This window comes from Saimiri boliviensis, chromosome 12, assembly GCF_048565385.1.
Source record: "Saimiri boliviensis isolate mSaiBol1 chromosome 12, mSaiBol1.pri, whole genome shotgun sequence".
NCBI classification, from domain to species: domain Eukaryota; kingdom Metazoa; phylum Chordata; class Mammalia; order Primates; family Cebidae; genus Saimiri; species Saimiri boliviensis.
In genome coordinates, this window is record NC_133460.1 from 35019335 (window position 1) to 35035233 (window position 15899).

Sequence of the window (15899 nt, forward strand, 5' to 3'; positions counted from 1 at the left end):
TGGGCAGATCACAAGGTCAAGAGATCAATACCATCCTGACCATGGTGAAACCCCCATGTCTACTAAAAAATGCAAAAATTAGCTGGGTGTGGTAGCATGTGCCTGTAGTCCCAGCTACTCGGGAAGCTGAGGCAGGAGAATTGCTTAAACCTGGAAGGCAGAGGTTTCAGTGAGCTGGGATTGCGTCACTGCACTCCAGCCTGGCAGCAGAGCGAGACTCTATCTCAAAAAAAAAAAAAAAAAAGATTTTTCCCACTGACATTTATTTCTCATGCCAAGCCGGGGCCTGCTGCCAAACTGGAGACCAACATCTCAGAGCCAATGTGCTCGCTCTCCTTAAAGGGCCACGACACCAGCCAGAGAGGAGGAGAATGTGGTAAAGGCAGGGAAAACACTATCGCACACTTAGGAAGACAGAAGAGGTCTCACAATGGGCAGGGCAGCCCTGGGAGCAGGTGACTCATAATAGCAGGAATAAATATTACAGCAAGTGCATCCACACACAGAAAGACTTTAACAAGGCTGTTCTTTTTCTGCAATGGAGTCTTGCTTTGTCACCCAGGCTGAAGGGCAGTGGTGCAATATCGGCTCACTGCAACCTCTGCCTCCTAGGTTCAAGCGATTCTCCTTCCTCAGCCTCCCAAGTAGCTGGGATGACAGGCATGCAAGACTACACCCGACTAATTTTTTGTATGTTTAGTAGAGGTGGGATTTCTCCACGTTGGTCAAGCTGGTCTCAAATTCCTGACTTCAGGTGATCCGCCTGCCTTGGCCTTCCAAAGTGCTAGGATTACAGGCATGAGCCACTGCGCCCAGCCAATACATCTGTTTTTTTAAGTTCCTAAGTTTGTGGCAATTCATTACGCAACATTACCAGCTCTGACCAGAAGTCTCAAGCACAAACCCCAGCTGTCATACCTATGGAAAATGCCAAGCCCTCACATGCCTCTCCAGGCCTCCAAGAGCCCTCCTGTGGTCCCATCAGGCTCCTAAAGGCCCCTTAGAGCAGTCACTACTCTCTGCAGGAGCCACATGAGGGCAGTGAGAAGAGGAGTGTCTGTGGAATTTGAAGCTTCTAAGTCCTGGCCCCCCAGGGCCTCAGATGTCTCACCCAGGTGTGCTGTTAACGTGATGTGTCACTTGACGTTCACCTTGGCTGGCTGGCTGGGGCAGTCTGTCAGGTTTTGCCACTGTAAAGTTTCTCTTTTATCCCTCTTCCATTCTGGAAGGAGGTCACTGTGCACAGCCCACACTGATGGAGGAGGCATCCTCAACTTTTATTTACTGAGTCTGGTAACCCTGCCTGTCACACCAGCACATTCCAAGTACTCCACAGATCCACGAGGCTGCTGGCAATCACATTAGACAGCGCAGCTCTACTCTAGAACATCAAGGAAACCCAAGTACCCACACATCAGTCTCTCGGGTACCACTGTACTACTGTTTACTTAATAGCTTTCTGTAAAACGGCTTTTTTTTTTTTTTTTTTTTGAGATGGAATCTCGCTCTGACACCCAGGCTGGAGTGCAATGGAGTGATCTCAGCTCATTGCAACCTCTGCCTCCTGGGTTCAAGCGACTCTCCTGCCTCTGCCTCCCGAGTAGCTGGGATGATAGGCTCATACCACGACATCCAGCTAATTTTTGTATTTTTAGCAGAGACGGGGTTTCACCATGTTTGCCAGGCTGGTCTTGAACACCTGACCTCAGGTGATCCGCCCACTTTGTCCTCCCAAAGTGCTGACATTACAGGTGTGAGCCACTGCACCCAGTCACAGGGCTTTTTTAAAAAAGGGAACTTGATATCACTACCTTGCAATGGCCCAGTATCAAGTATGTCCCTGGACGTCCAAGAGGTAGAGCAGCTCTATTCTTCCACATGAGCTTTTCCCAGCCTTCCTTTCTTCTCCTCCTCAGAAGCCTGGAGCATGGGGGGACCGCTGGTCCTGGGCCTCTAGGCTCCAGGGTCCCCACTCGAGGGAGCCTTCGCCAGTTCACAACCAGCGTCACGAGCAGCTCTGACCCCTCCTGTGCCCCAGGTGTCTCTGAGCCAGAAAGCTGTAGATCTGTGGCTGCCAAACCTGGTTGATGATGAGACTCACCTGAGAGCTTTCTAAAAGCTTAGACTTTCTTGAGCCCCCAGCACGTGGATCCTAATTGAAGATATGGGTAGGGACCAGGTTAAAACAGCCCAAGTGGAGCTACTAATTAGCTACATGCCAGAGTACTACATGTAGGACAACCAGGCTTAGCTGTGCTCTGGGAAAATTTTCACCTGCAAGTAATGCACAGCTGTCCAATGGAAGACCCCAGGGCAGGCCCTGACTCCGACTCTCTTTTTTCTTGAGACAGAGTCTCACTCTGTGGCCCAAGCTGGAGTGCAGGGTTACGATCTCGGCTCACTACAACCTTGGCCTCCTGGGTTCAAGCGATTCTTCTGCTTCAGCCTCCTGAGTAGCTGGGACCACAGTCGTGTACCACCACGCCTGGCTAATTTTTGTATTTTTAGTAGAGATAGGGTTTTGCCATGTTGGGCAGGCTGGTCATGAACTCCTGGCTTCAGGAGATCTGCCTGCCTTGACCACCCAAAGTGCTGGGATGACAGGTGTGAGCCACCGCACCCAGCCTGACTCACTTTCTAAAATGAGCAGTACCTACGGAAGGAAAGTGTCTAGCTCGGCCTTTTCCCAAGCCCACAGGACATGGAATGAGGTGCCGACAGACCCTTTGGAGAAACTCCTTTCCGTGCCCTCTATGACCAGGAGGAAAGGAGGCTTAGTGGTCTGGTATTTCTGGGTGGACAGCCTCATTGTTTCTCTCTTATCTTCTTGCCCATATCACCTATCAGGTCCCTTGGATCAGGGACAGAAGTAGATTGTACCCCTCTGGGTGGCCGCTCACTACACTTTAAGGCCAGGTAACTGGTTTAGTGAGTTCCAGGTTCACAGAGGGAGAGGAACTGCTCAGGATGGGTCATCCCCAGAGCCACCCCCATGCCAGATTGAGATGTTTTACGTGACGAGATTTAGAGCCGATTTTGGACTCCTGAGTTGATGTTATAATGGGATGAGGCCTTGGGGTGGGGTGGATGTATTTTGTATTTGGGATGAACACACATCTTCGGGGTCTAGAGGGCTGACTAGGTAGGCAGACTGTCCCACCCCACACAATGATGTCCATACCCTAATCCCGAGAACCTCTGAATATGTCACCTTAACGTAGCAAAAGGGACTTTGCAGGTGGGATTAGTAAGGGGTTTGAGACAGGGAGATTGGCCTGGATACCCAGGTGAGCCCAATCTAACCACAAACGTTCTTAAAAGCACAGGACTTTCTCAGGCTTAAAGAGGAATGAAAAGGAGGAATGGGAGGTTTGAGAAATCACCACGCCACACAGGGAGCAACCATGTGTCTCGTTCACCTCGTGTATCCCCAGAGCCTGGAACCCAGCAGGTGTTTGGCCACAGAAAGGCCAATAAAGTGAACTTTTGTGGTTTCTTTTTGTTTTTGAGACGGACTTTTGCTCTTGTTGTCCAAGGTCTGGTGCAATGGTGCAGTCTTGGCTCACTGCAACCTCTGCCTCCTGGGTTCAAGCAATTCTCCTGTTTTGGCCTCTCAGGTAGCACATGCCACCGCGCCTGGATAATTTTTTTGTATTTTTAGTAGAAACAGCGTTTCACCATGTTACCCAGCTGGTCTCAAACTCCTGACCTCAGCTGATCCGCCCGCCTCAGCCTCCGAAAGTGGTGGGATTACAGGCGTGAGCCACTAAAGGCAACTTTTAAGCACTGGATTCCAGCTAGCAGCCATGTGGGTGAATTATTTAACCTCTCTGACCCCGTGTCATCCCATTTCTATGGATGTCAGAAGGAAGGGCAGTGAAATAACCTCCGCAAGGTCATCCAATGAACGAACAATGAGGCTGGCCCCACTGCAAGCCTCTCAGAACCCATCTGGTTGCCAAATCAAGCATGCCTCCACCCCCACGCGGCCTGCCCATAATGGGCAGAACTCCTGAGTAGACAAGGGTCTTCACCTTCTCATAGCCCCGTTTCCTTTGCTTCATTCTGTGCCTTTGTTTTCTGGTAACTGGTTGTCATCCCATTTCCCAAGCACAGACCAGCAGGGGGTGCCAGTGCCCGTGCAGAGACCATCAACTCCCAGAGCTGCTTAGGGAAGAGCTGCCATAGGGAAGGGCCTGCTCCTGACCACCCCCAACAACAGTTTCCTTAATGATAAGAAGCACCTACTGGTTCATAACCTGGCTCTGTGGCTGGACAGAGCCCCTGAACAAAGGACTTCAACTCCATGGCTGCAGTTTTCACAGCTATGAAAGGGGACAGGGGAAACGGACCTCCCAGGGGTACTGGGACAGTAAAGTGAAGCAAGTCATGAGACGCTTCTAGCACAGTCCCTGGCACTGAATTCTTAGTTGAACTTCCATTCTTTTTGTTTTGCTTTTTTGAGGCAGAGCCTTACTCTGTCACACAGGCTGGAGTGCAGTGGCACAGTCTCAGCTCATTGTAACCTCCGTCTCCTGGGTTCAAGCGATTCTCCTGTATCAGCCTCCCAAGTAGCTGGGATTACAGGCGCCCCCACCCCACATCTGGCTAATTTTTGCATTTTTAGTTGACACAGGGTTTTGCCATGTTAGCCAGGCTGGTCTTGAACTCCTGACCCCAGGTGATCTGCCCACTTCCGCCTCCCAAAGTGCTGGGGTTATAGGCATGAGCCACTGAGCCCAGCTGAATTTGCATTACTTATCAAGAGACGTTTAGTTGATCTCAAAGGCCTCTCTTTTCAGATTCTGCCCAAATCACATGAATCATTTTTTGGACTTGGCTGTCTCACTTCTTTTCCTCCACATTGTTATGTCTTTACCAAGTCTTCTCTCTGTACTTAAACAGCACTCCCCGACAGTCTAGCCCAGGCGTCCTAAAATGCGGCCTCCTGAGGCCATTTATCCGGCCCCCCGCCACACTTCAGGAAGGGGCACCTCTTTGACTGGTGGTCAGTGAGAGGAGCACAGTATGTGGCAGCCCTCCAACGCTCTGAGGGACAGTGAACTGGCCCCCTGTGTAAAAAGTTTGGGGACGCCTGGTCTAGCCATCATCATCCTCAGGCCCACTATAAACTATACAGGGGGTCCAATTCAAAAGGCCCTCCTAAGCAGGGGGCTCCTTTCATTTCAAAACTGCTGCAGGCCACGTGTAAATTCAAGACACTGCCTTTGCTTGTACATTTTCACTGTCTTCCAGCTTAAAACCCAGCCAGTCCTAACATTGACTGACTGCCCATGTATGTTACGTAAGACCCCATGCTGGGCAGGGATACTGAGATAAGTAAGACACAATCACGCATCACTGGAAGCACCTCCAACAGAGACCGAGATGGCAACAGACGATTTCAGAACAGCGTATGTGCCTGTCTACAGACACCCACTCTCAGGAGGGGAAACCTAATTCAGTTCCCAAGAACCTACCGGTACCACTCTTCGAAGGAAGAATGGTCTCCACTTCACGGACTGACTTTCAAGGCCAAAATCAGACGGGAACCAGCAGGGCCAGGACTGGACCCCAGGTTCCCTTATCACAAGGAGACAGAGGCCCCTTGAAGATGTCCTTTCGCATGAGCTCCAAAGTATCTACTAAATGTAGGTCATTATGGCTAAAAATGCATTTTTCCCCTTGTCCTTGCAGCTGCTCTGTAAGTTTGGGCTGTAGCCTGATGTCCAGCTGCATCAGCCCTAGCCAACTGCTGGTCAACAGATCACAGGGTTGTGACCCTTGGAATTTGAAGGCATTCTACACCCAGTGTCTCTTCCAGGTGCTTTTTCTCATCAACTATTAAACCACAACAGGCCAAGTGACAAAGCACGCAGTTCCTTCACACGGTCATTCCTTCCCCTCCCGCTTCGCCTGATGCAGAAATATTTGTCAGTCAAACGTGAGCATTATAAGAATATGCAACAGAAAGTATTAGAGAACTCAGCAATCCAAAAGCTGCTAAATGAGGGTTTTCTGCATTTCTTGGGGTAATGTAAAGCAGTTCCAAGAAAAGTGAAGTCACAGCCTCTACAGCTTATTTTCAGTTCTTAGAAAAGAGCCAGTGTCGAAGGGGAAGCGGCTCTGCCCCAGCACACAGACTCCATTGTCTGGCAGGGGGCGTTTGCTGATAAAGCAGCTTGGATTTGGCACCAGAAACCCAAAACCTCTGACATGTTTTCATTTGGTGATGTCAAGGAGGAAACACAAGCCGAAGCAGTGAAAGTTATTAACATTCAGAGAAACCACACAGCTCAGCTAACATGCTGGGGTGACACCCTTCCAGCACCAAGCCACCAGCAGTTTTGAGGGGACTGTCAGAAAAAACACAGTGGCCTCCTTTTCCTACCCCATGCCCACCCCCCACATTCCTGAGATGTGTTATCCCTCATGCCACCATGTCAGTCCAACCAGCATTTTTCAGTGGACATTATTTACCAGAAGTTGGGGAAGGACAAACAGGGCAGGATACGGTACAGGTGGTTTTCGGCAGCTTGGGTCTGCTTTCTGGCATACAAGCAGGTTTCGCCACAGTAGGGCGGACTTCAGGTTAAGATCTCGGGAGTCTACTACACATCCAGCTCAGGGGCTACTACCAGGTGTCCTGTAATAATTTTGTGAATGAGGTTTTTTTTTTTTTGAGACAGAATCTGCCTTCATCCTCCAGGCTGGGGTACAGTGGCAGGATCTCAGCTCACTGAAATCTCCGCCTCCTGGGTTCAAGAAATTCTCATGCCTCAGCCTCCAGAGTAGTTGGAATTACAGTTGCGTGCCACCATGCCTGGCAATTTTTTTTCTATTGTTAGTAGAGACGGGGGTCTCACTATGTTGTCCAGGCTGGTCTCCAACTCCTGGCCTCCAGTGATCCGTCCTCCTTGACCTCCCAACATCGAGTGACCCAGCCAGGGAGAGTGCCTAAGGAGACATGATGATGAAGTGGAATTCGGTGTCCCAGATGGGACACTGGAACAGGAAAGGACATTAGGAATAACACCAAGAAATCTGAATGAAGTACAGACCTGGGTTAATAAAAGCATCTCAATATTTGTTCATTAATTTTAATAAATGCACCATACTAATGTAAGATGTTAATAATAGGGGAAGCTGGGTACAGGTACATGGGAACTCTTTGTACTATCTCTGCAATTTCTCTGTCTCTCCGTCTCTCTCTCTCTCTCTCTCTCTCTCTCTCTCTCTCTCTCTCTGTGTGTGTGTGTGTGTGTGTGTGTGTGTGTAGACAAGCAAGAATGTACTGATCCTCCCAACAATAATGATTTGGTGCCTCCCAAGTGTCACATACCATGTAAAAGTGATCTACACATATCTTCATTTATTCCTCATACTAGTGCTATGAGCTGGGCATAATCTGCATTTTACAGATAAAGACACTGAAGAACAGAGTGGCTAGGTACCTTGCTCATAGTCACATGGCAAGGTTAGTGGCAGATAAAGGGCTCAAATTGACAGGACAGCTCAGAAATATTGCCTCAAAAATCCCAAACTGTGAACATAAAACAGTTCAAAACAAGCTTCACGTGGGCAATGAAAACAAGGCACACTTTCCAATCTGCCCTGCTTTAAAAAGAAAAGAGTTTAAAAGCACAGCATAGGCCAGGCACAGTGACTTACACCTGTAATCCCAGCACTTTGGGAGGTTGATGCAGTCGGATCACGAGGTCAAATCACGGACCATCCTGGCCAAAATGGTCTACTAAAAATACAAAAAAATACAAAAAAAAGCTAGCTGGGCATGGTGGCACGCACCTATGGTCCTAGCTACTTGGAAGGCTGAGGTGGAAGAATCGCTTGAACCTAGAAGGCATAGGTTGCAGTGAGCCGAGATTGTGCCACTGCACTCCAGCCTGGTGACAGAGCAAGACTCCGTCTCGAAAAAAATTAGCTGGGTGTGGTGGCGTGCGCCTGTAGTCCCAGCTACTCGGGAGGTTGAGGGAAGAGAACCGCTTGAACGCAGGAGGTGGAGGTTGCATTGAGCCAAGATCACCACCACTGCACTCCTGCCTGGCAATGCTGCGAGACTCCATCTCAAAAAACAAACAAACAAAAACCACAGCACAGCCAAGAAGACATTGGCAACACGGAATGCTGGAGAGGATGTGAAACAGAAACTCCCCTTCATTGTTGGCGAGAATATAAAAGCAGTCTGGCAGTTTCTACAAAGCTAACCATAGGTTTACCATATGGCCGAGCAATTGCACTCCTAGGCATTCACTCCAATGAGCTGGAAACTTAACACCCACACAAAACCTGGTCTTGAATGTTTACAGCAGCTCATTCATAGTTACCAGAGTGGAATCAAGTAAGATGTCCTTCGATAGGTGGATTAGATAAAACTATGGTACATCCATACAATGCAACATTATTCAGTGATAAAAAGAAATGAGCTGGCCTGGTGTGGTGCCTCATGCCTGTAATCCCAGCACTTTGGGAGGCCAAGGCAGAAAGACCGCTTGAGCCCAGAAATTCGAGCCTGGGAGGTCCTGCCTGTAGTCCCAGCTCCTCAAGAGGCTGAGGTGGGAGGACTGCTTGAGCTTGGGAGGTTGCGGCTGCAGTGAGCCATGATCGTGCCACTGTACTCCAGCCTGGGTGACCTCGGTGACCGGGCAAGGCCCCATCTTAAAAAAAAACAAAAACAAAACACCTCAAACAAATAAGTAAATAAATAAATAAATTAGCCAGGCGTGGTGGCACACAGCTATAATCCCAGCTACTCGGGAGGCTGAGACAGGAAAATCACTTGAACCTGGGAGGCGAAGGTTGCAGCGAGCAGTTACTGTACTATTGTACTCCAGACTGGGTGACAGGCTGAGACTCCGTCTCAAAAAAAAAGAAAGGCCCTAAGGAATTCTTCAGGTGTCTATCTTATAATAAACATGGGCATTTATTTAAAAAAAGAGAAAAAGAAAAAGCAGCAGCTAGTGAGCTGCAAAAAGACCTGGAGGAGTTCAGAGACAGTGGCTCACACCTGTAATCCCAGCACTTTGGGAGGCTGAGGTGGGAGAATTTCTTGAGCCCAGGACTTTGAAACCAGCCTGGGCAACGTGGCAAAATCCTGTCTCCACAAAAAATACAAAAAATTAACCAGGCATGGTGATGCACACCTGTAGTCTTAGCTACACGGGAGGCTGGGATGGATCACCTGAGCCTGAGAGGTTGAGGCTGCACTGAGCTGTGATTGTGCCCTTGCACTCCAGCCTGGGTAAGATGAAGACTGTCTCAAAAAAAAAAAAAAAAAAAAAAAAAAAAAAAAAAAAGACATGGAGGAATCTTATATGCACAGCAAATTAAAGAAGCCAGTCCGAAAAAGTTACACACTGTATGATCCAACTATATATTCTGGAAAAGGCAAAACTGAAAAAGAAAGATCAGTGATTATCAGGGGAGAGGGGAGGGGTTAACAAGGGGAACCCAGAGGATTTTTAGGGGAGTGAAACTATTCTGGATGATGCTGTAATGGTGGATACATGTTATTATGCATTTGGCAAAATCCACAGAATGTATAAGAGGAAGAATGAAGCCTAATGTAAGTTAGACTTTAAAAAATGTAATGTTGGTTTATTAAATTTGTCATCCTAATAAAAGATGTTCATTCACAGGTGGAAAAACTGGGAGAGTGGCGTGTGAGTGTGGAGTATATGGGAACACTGTAGTTTCTGCTCCATTTTTCTGAAAACCTACAACTGTTTCTTTAAATGTCTATTTAAAAAAACCCATACGGCATATTAAACAATTTATTAGACATAGAATATCAATAATCCAGGCAAAAGTCTATAACCATGTCAGAACATAATCTAACTCCCTTGATATGTACAATCTCAAAAAATTAGGCATGGGTACTAAGCAGACAGCAGAAACCCAACATTCAAACCACAGCCAAGTCATTCCATACAAAAAGACAAAAGAACTCTAAACCAGGAGGCTCACCATGTCTCGCCCAAAGTTATGAAGCGGAAGTTTAGCTAAGGCCTAAAAGGTATCCTTAATCTTGATGTTTCTCATTTCAACAAGAAACTCTGAAAACGTCTCAAAATCTGAGTGATGGAAGAAGGTATCACCTTCTCTAGCCAAAAGAAATGAATAAAGTGGTGTCTAAATGTTTGAGTGGTGTCCGAAGCAGAAAGGGAGCTGTTGTCTTTCGGGGGCCGCCGAGCCTGCTGTTAGGAAATGCCATTTGACTTGCAAACTACAATGGTAGTTGCTGATGAAGACGATGAGGAGCCATGATGTCATTCCTTTTTTATACCATCTGTCTTCCTGCCCATAACCACACTTCAATCACCACGGGCAATGACTGAGATAAATTTTGCATTGTAAAACAGGGACGCAGCAGTAATGGAAAAAGTATCACCATGCATAAAATTTGGAAAATCCAACATAAGACCTCTGTGTCTGAGAGAAAGAGAGAGAATTGACACACATACACCAGGAAGAAAAAAGCATCTGCTTTTCATCAGCAAACACAGGCAAAGCAAGGGGCAGCAGAGGCTGTCACTGAAGTATCCCAGGATTTAAACATTCCTACATCCAGACTCCTCAGTCAACCAAAGCAAGGCTCTCTGAGAAACTTTTGAAAAATACGCATTGAAAAACAGCCATGAAACCCACATGGTTATAAGCTTTAAATCGTTTCAGAATTTTGGTTGTTTTTAACGACAGTTCCAATGTCATCTGAGGAATTTACCTGTGTAAATCTTCCACTTCCAGTTCCCACATACTTTCACCGATGGGATTATCAGAAAGGTGTGTCATCTTCACAGCCTGCAGGCGTGGCTTGGGGCTGCAGGCCTGTACCACTCCCATCACCATCACGGACTTCCCTAGAAAAAGAAGGAAAGCCATAGTAATGTTTTGTTTTTTTTTTTTCTTTTGAGACAGTCTCACTCTGTCGCCTAGGCTGGAGTGCAGTGGCGTGATCTCGGCTCCTTGCAACCTCCGCCGCCTGGGTTTAAGCAACTGTTGTGCCTCAGCCTCCTGAGTAGCTGAGATTACAGGTGTCTGCAACCATGCCTGGCTAATTTTTGTATTCTTTGTTAAGACAAGGTTTCACCATGTTGGCCAGGCTGGTCTGGAACTCCTGTCCTCAGGCAACCCACCCACCTCAATCTCCCAAAGTGCTGGGATTATAGGCCTGAGCCACCGTGCCTGGACATCTTCTTTGGTTTCTGACTTTACTAGGCCAAACAAAACCGTCACGTAAACTGTGATCATGCCCAAGGAATGGAGGAGACACTCCCATCAGAGTATCAGTTTAAGGGGCAGAAAACCTCAGCTTTCTTCTAAACCCGTTCCTTGCTCAAAGCTACAGAGTATGTGACTAGTCTCTGTGCATAGCACACATCCTCTTTCTGCAGACACCCTCTGACAGTTACCAAGCAAATCCAATTTTCCTTCCATGTTGCCAGAAAGGCTGGGCAGGCAGCCCCTGCCCCACTGTTCCAACTGCTGGGACCTATCCCTGCCACCTCCAGCACATACAGGCAAATCCACACAAGGGCAGGCTGCCACCTGGATGAACTAATGACATATTAACTGTGACACTCACTTCCCATTCCCTTGGGGAAGTGACTCTCCTTCAAAGCAAAACTTGGCCAATCTCAACCACACAAAACCCAACTGTGTAAAAGAAAACTCCAAACACTGCAGGAAGGACAGGCCTGGTGCTAGCCCCACTGCCTGCCCCTATGAGGCTGCTTCCATTGCACTGCATGTGGGGCCTGGGGCTTAGAGCAGGAAGCCAGGCAAGCTTACCCCTGATCCCGCAATTCAACCTCAGGTAGGGTGTGCTAAGGTTTCTCAGAGCTCCTCCCCACAATCCACTTGGGTATCTCGGTGAGAGGCTAGTTCTGAAAATGCACTTACTGTTCCCTCTAAATGGGCTTAAAGTGCTGGTAGGGCTGGAACCCATAGAAGTAGAACTGAAGGCCCAGGAAGAGAAGAACAAGTCCAAGGACATTCCGACCGGGAGAGGGGAAAAGGAGCTCTCCTAGGAAGGCACACGCAGCCAGCCGGATGAGCTCAAAGGCGTGCGATGAGACAAGATGAGACAAACTGGCCCCGTAGGTTCCACCCACACCCTCTCCCACTCCAAAGCAGCTCTCCACTCTGTCCCTCCCTCTCCTTTCGGCATTCCCCCCCCCACCGCCGCCCCGCACCGTTGCCATGACCACTCCAATGGTTCCCAGCCCATGTTCTGCCAGCTTCCTTCACTTCAAAACCACCCCCACCTCACAGCTGCAGTCAACATTCTCGAATCCACCTCCTGCCTCCAGAACTCAGTTGATCACAGTACGCGATCTAGGTTAGTGTCTGCAGACACACAGCAGCTTGAGGACAGGGAGAACTTCTCAATCAACTCAGCATTTTCAGCACCTTCAGTTTATGGAAACAAACTCCTGGATGTTCCAGAGAAAAAGGCGGTGGAGGCATAGCACTAGAGCAGCAGTGCAGTGAGCAGAGCTCAAAGCCACGTTGAAGCAGGCAGGTCCTTCCAGACAGCCACTGAGGCTCATCAGGATAGAGCCCTCCTTCCTTCCACCGCTGCCCCAGCCAGGCTCCCCAAATGCACGAGGCTCTATCCCCTCCAAGCCTTTGCACAGGCTGTTCATGAATCTGCATAGTCTCCTGCCACTACACCCGGACGGAGGGTACCCAACTGTCCTAGTTTTAACACTTAAAGTCACACGTCCCAGGACCCTCTCAGTCCCAGGCAACCGCGGAGGGTTGGTCCTTACAGGCAACTCCAGTGCAACCTTCAGGGCTGCCTCTTCCAGGAAGCCTTCCCTGACCCCTCAAGCCTGGATCAGCTGTCCCTCGTTTGCACCACCTGGCTCTTGCCTGCAACATTACTTTGTGTTTTAGTGGCCTGCTTACCTCCCTGCCTTCCTGCCTGAAGGCAGTGACTCAATTTTGTCAAGCTGGACTTGGTATTAATTAACAAGAGGAAATGATATGGCCCTGCCAGCTGGTATTCAGGTCAGTGAGTATGTCAGACAAGTTCACCAATGCCCATTGGTTTAAACAATGAAGTATTTACTAGATGCCAGGTTTATGCCAGGACTGAGACCAGACAGGAGAATGCTCCAGCCTGCCTGCAAGGGGCTTTGCCTGCAAGCCAACACACCAAGCAGCATGGGTTACGTGCTGGGCAAAGGCTAAGGGAAAGGGTTGGCAAACATTTTCTGTAAAGGGCCAGACAGTAAATATTTCAAGCTTGTCCCAGATACTCAACTCTAACTGCTGTGGAACACTGGCTGACACACTCTGTAAATTACCAAGGTATTCCAATAAAACTTATGGTGGGGTGTGGTGTCTCACACCTGTAATCTCAGCACTTTGGGAGGCGAGGCAGGCAGATCACCTGAGGCCGGAGTTCAACACCAGCCTGATAAACATGGAGAAACCCTGTCTCTACTAAAAATACAAAAAATCAGCTGGACGTGGTGGCGCATGCCTGTAATCCCAGCTACTTGGGAGACTGAGGCAGGAGAATCACTTGAACCCAGGAGGTGGAGGTTGCGGTGAGCCAAGCACCATTGCATTCCAGACTGGACAAGAGCAAAGCTCCATCTCAAAAAACAAAACAAAAAAACTCTTTACTGCCGGGCGCGGTGGCTCAAGCCTGTAATCCCAGCACTTTGGGAGGCCGAGGCAGGTGGATCACAAGGTCGAGAGATCGAGACCAACCTGGTCAACATGGTGAAACCCCGTCTCTACTAAAAATACAAAACATTAGCTGGGCATGGTGGCGCATGCCTGTAATCCCAGCTACTCAGGAGGCTGAGGCAGGAGAATTGCCTGAACCCAGGAGGCAGAGGTTGCGGTGAGCCGAGATCGCGCCATTGCACTCCAGCCTGGGTAACGAGAGCGAAACTCCGTCTCAAAAAAAAAAAAAAATTAGCTGGGCATGGTGGTGCGTGCCTGTAATCCCAGCTACTCAGGAGGCTGAGGCAGGAGAATTGCTTGAACCCAGGAGGCGGAGGTTGCGGTGAGACAAGATCGCGCCATTGCACTCCAGCCTGGGTAACAAGAGCGAAACTCCATCTCAAAAAAAAAAAAAAAAAAAAAAAAACCCTTTACTGATGGACACTGATGCTCGAATTACATATACTTTTCACATGTCAGTTTTTTTCAACCATTTAAAAATGTAAAAACTCGCCAGGCACAGTGGCTCATGCCTGTAATCCCAGCACTTTGGGAGGCGAAGGTGGGCGGATCACTTGAGGCCAGGAGCTCGACACTGAGTCTGGCCAACATGATGAAACCCCAACTCCACTAGAACTACAAAAATTAGCCGGGCGTGGTGGTGCATGCCTGTAATCCCAGCTACTCAGGAGGCTGAGGCACAAGAATCACTTGAATCTGGAAGGTGGAGGCTGCAGTGAGCTGTGATTGTGCCACTGCACTACAGCCTGACACAGAGCAAGGCTCTGTCTCAAAAATAAAAATAATAAAAGATTAAAAAGCATTTTTAGTTTGCAGGACACGTGAAAAGAGGAGGCCTGTAGTTTGCTGACTCTGTCCTAGACCAGTGCTGGGGCTGAGGGCAGGCAGGCAGAGGGAAGGCTGAAGGGCAAGGCGGTGGGGAAGGGGCGGAAACATGTTTTGCACCCTCACTATGAGCCAGGCTTAGTATTAAGGCAGTTGTTTACTCACTGAATCTACACAACAGACAGGAATGATTAGCTCCTTTTTACATAAGAGTACAAATCCAGAAAAGTTAACAGAAGTGCTCCAGGCAGCTCAGCTGGGAAGGGATGGAGCCAGGAATTCACCTAAGCCTGTCTGAATCCAAAGCAGCTCCGGCCAGACCACCGACCTATCTGCCTGTAATCCCAGCACTGTGGGAGGCCGAGGCGGGTGGATCACAAGGTCAAGAGATCGAGACCATCCTGGTCAACATGGTGAAACCCCGTCTCTACTAAAAATACAAAAAAATTAGCTGGGCATGGTGGCGCGTGCCTGTAATCCCAGCTACTCAGGAGGCTGAGGCAGGAGAATTGCTTGAACCCAGGAGGCGGAGGTTGCGGTGAGCTGAGATCGCGCCATTGCACTCCAGCCTGGGTAACAAGAGTGAAACTCTGTCTCAAAAAAAAAAAAAAAAAAAAAAGACTCCAAGACTGAGCAGGAGGGGCCTTGGGAATGAAGTCATCTTGGCCTGATCTCCCAGGGGATGGAGCTGAGGGGAGGGCAGGCCCACATATCCTCAGACCTCCTCAGCTTAGACCTCACATCCTCTAGAAGCCTCCAAGGGTCACTCAGCACCTTGTACATCATCACAGCTCCCCAGGGATCAGTGATCCTCTGGGACACATGCTCACTGCCTATCTCCCAGCAGGCTTTATCTGGGTCTCAGCTGCAGCCCGGCGCTGCACATGGGGAGGCTGATGTGTAACACCTGCCCCACTGACATCTCAGTGAACAAGTAAGATGGATGTCCACTGCCTGACACTCAAGACAGTTGGTTCTTGGAGCACTTATGTGTCAGGCACTGGGCCAAATGCTAAGGATATAGTTGTCAGGACCACACAGCTGTGGCCTTCCAGAAGCTCGGTCTGGCCCAGTGGTTCTCAAAGCATGGCCCCCAAACACCAGGCATGGTGGTGTAGGCCTGTAGTCCCAGCTACCCAAGGAGGCTGAGCAGTAGGACTGCTTGAGCTCAAGGCCACCTGGGCAACACACCTATCTCAAATAAATAAAACATTTTAAAAAGTCAAAAGTAGACCAGCAGCATCAGCCTCACCTGGGAGCTGGTTAGAAACGCAATTTCCAGCCCCACCTGGACCTCGTGACTCAGGAACCCTGAAGGTGGAGCCCCAGCCATCCCAGCGTTAGCAAGCCCT

General features: G+C 49.0%; 1 protein-coding gene across 1 annotated transcript in view; it reads left to right on the forward strand.

Moving 5' to 3' along the window:
• LOC101027862 (uncharacterized) overlaps positions 1–2088 on the forward strand; it is a 173512-nt gene extending 171424 nt beyond the window's left edge. Inside the window, exon 67 of the mRNA XM_074381574.1 lies at positions 1958–2088. Within this exon, the coding sequence (XP_074237675.1) occupies positions 1958–2088 (131 nt within the window). The remainder of the gene's footprint in view (positions 1–1957) is intronic.
• Positions 2089–15899: the final 13811 nt, after the last annotated feature.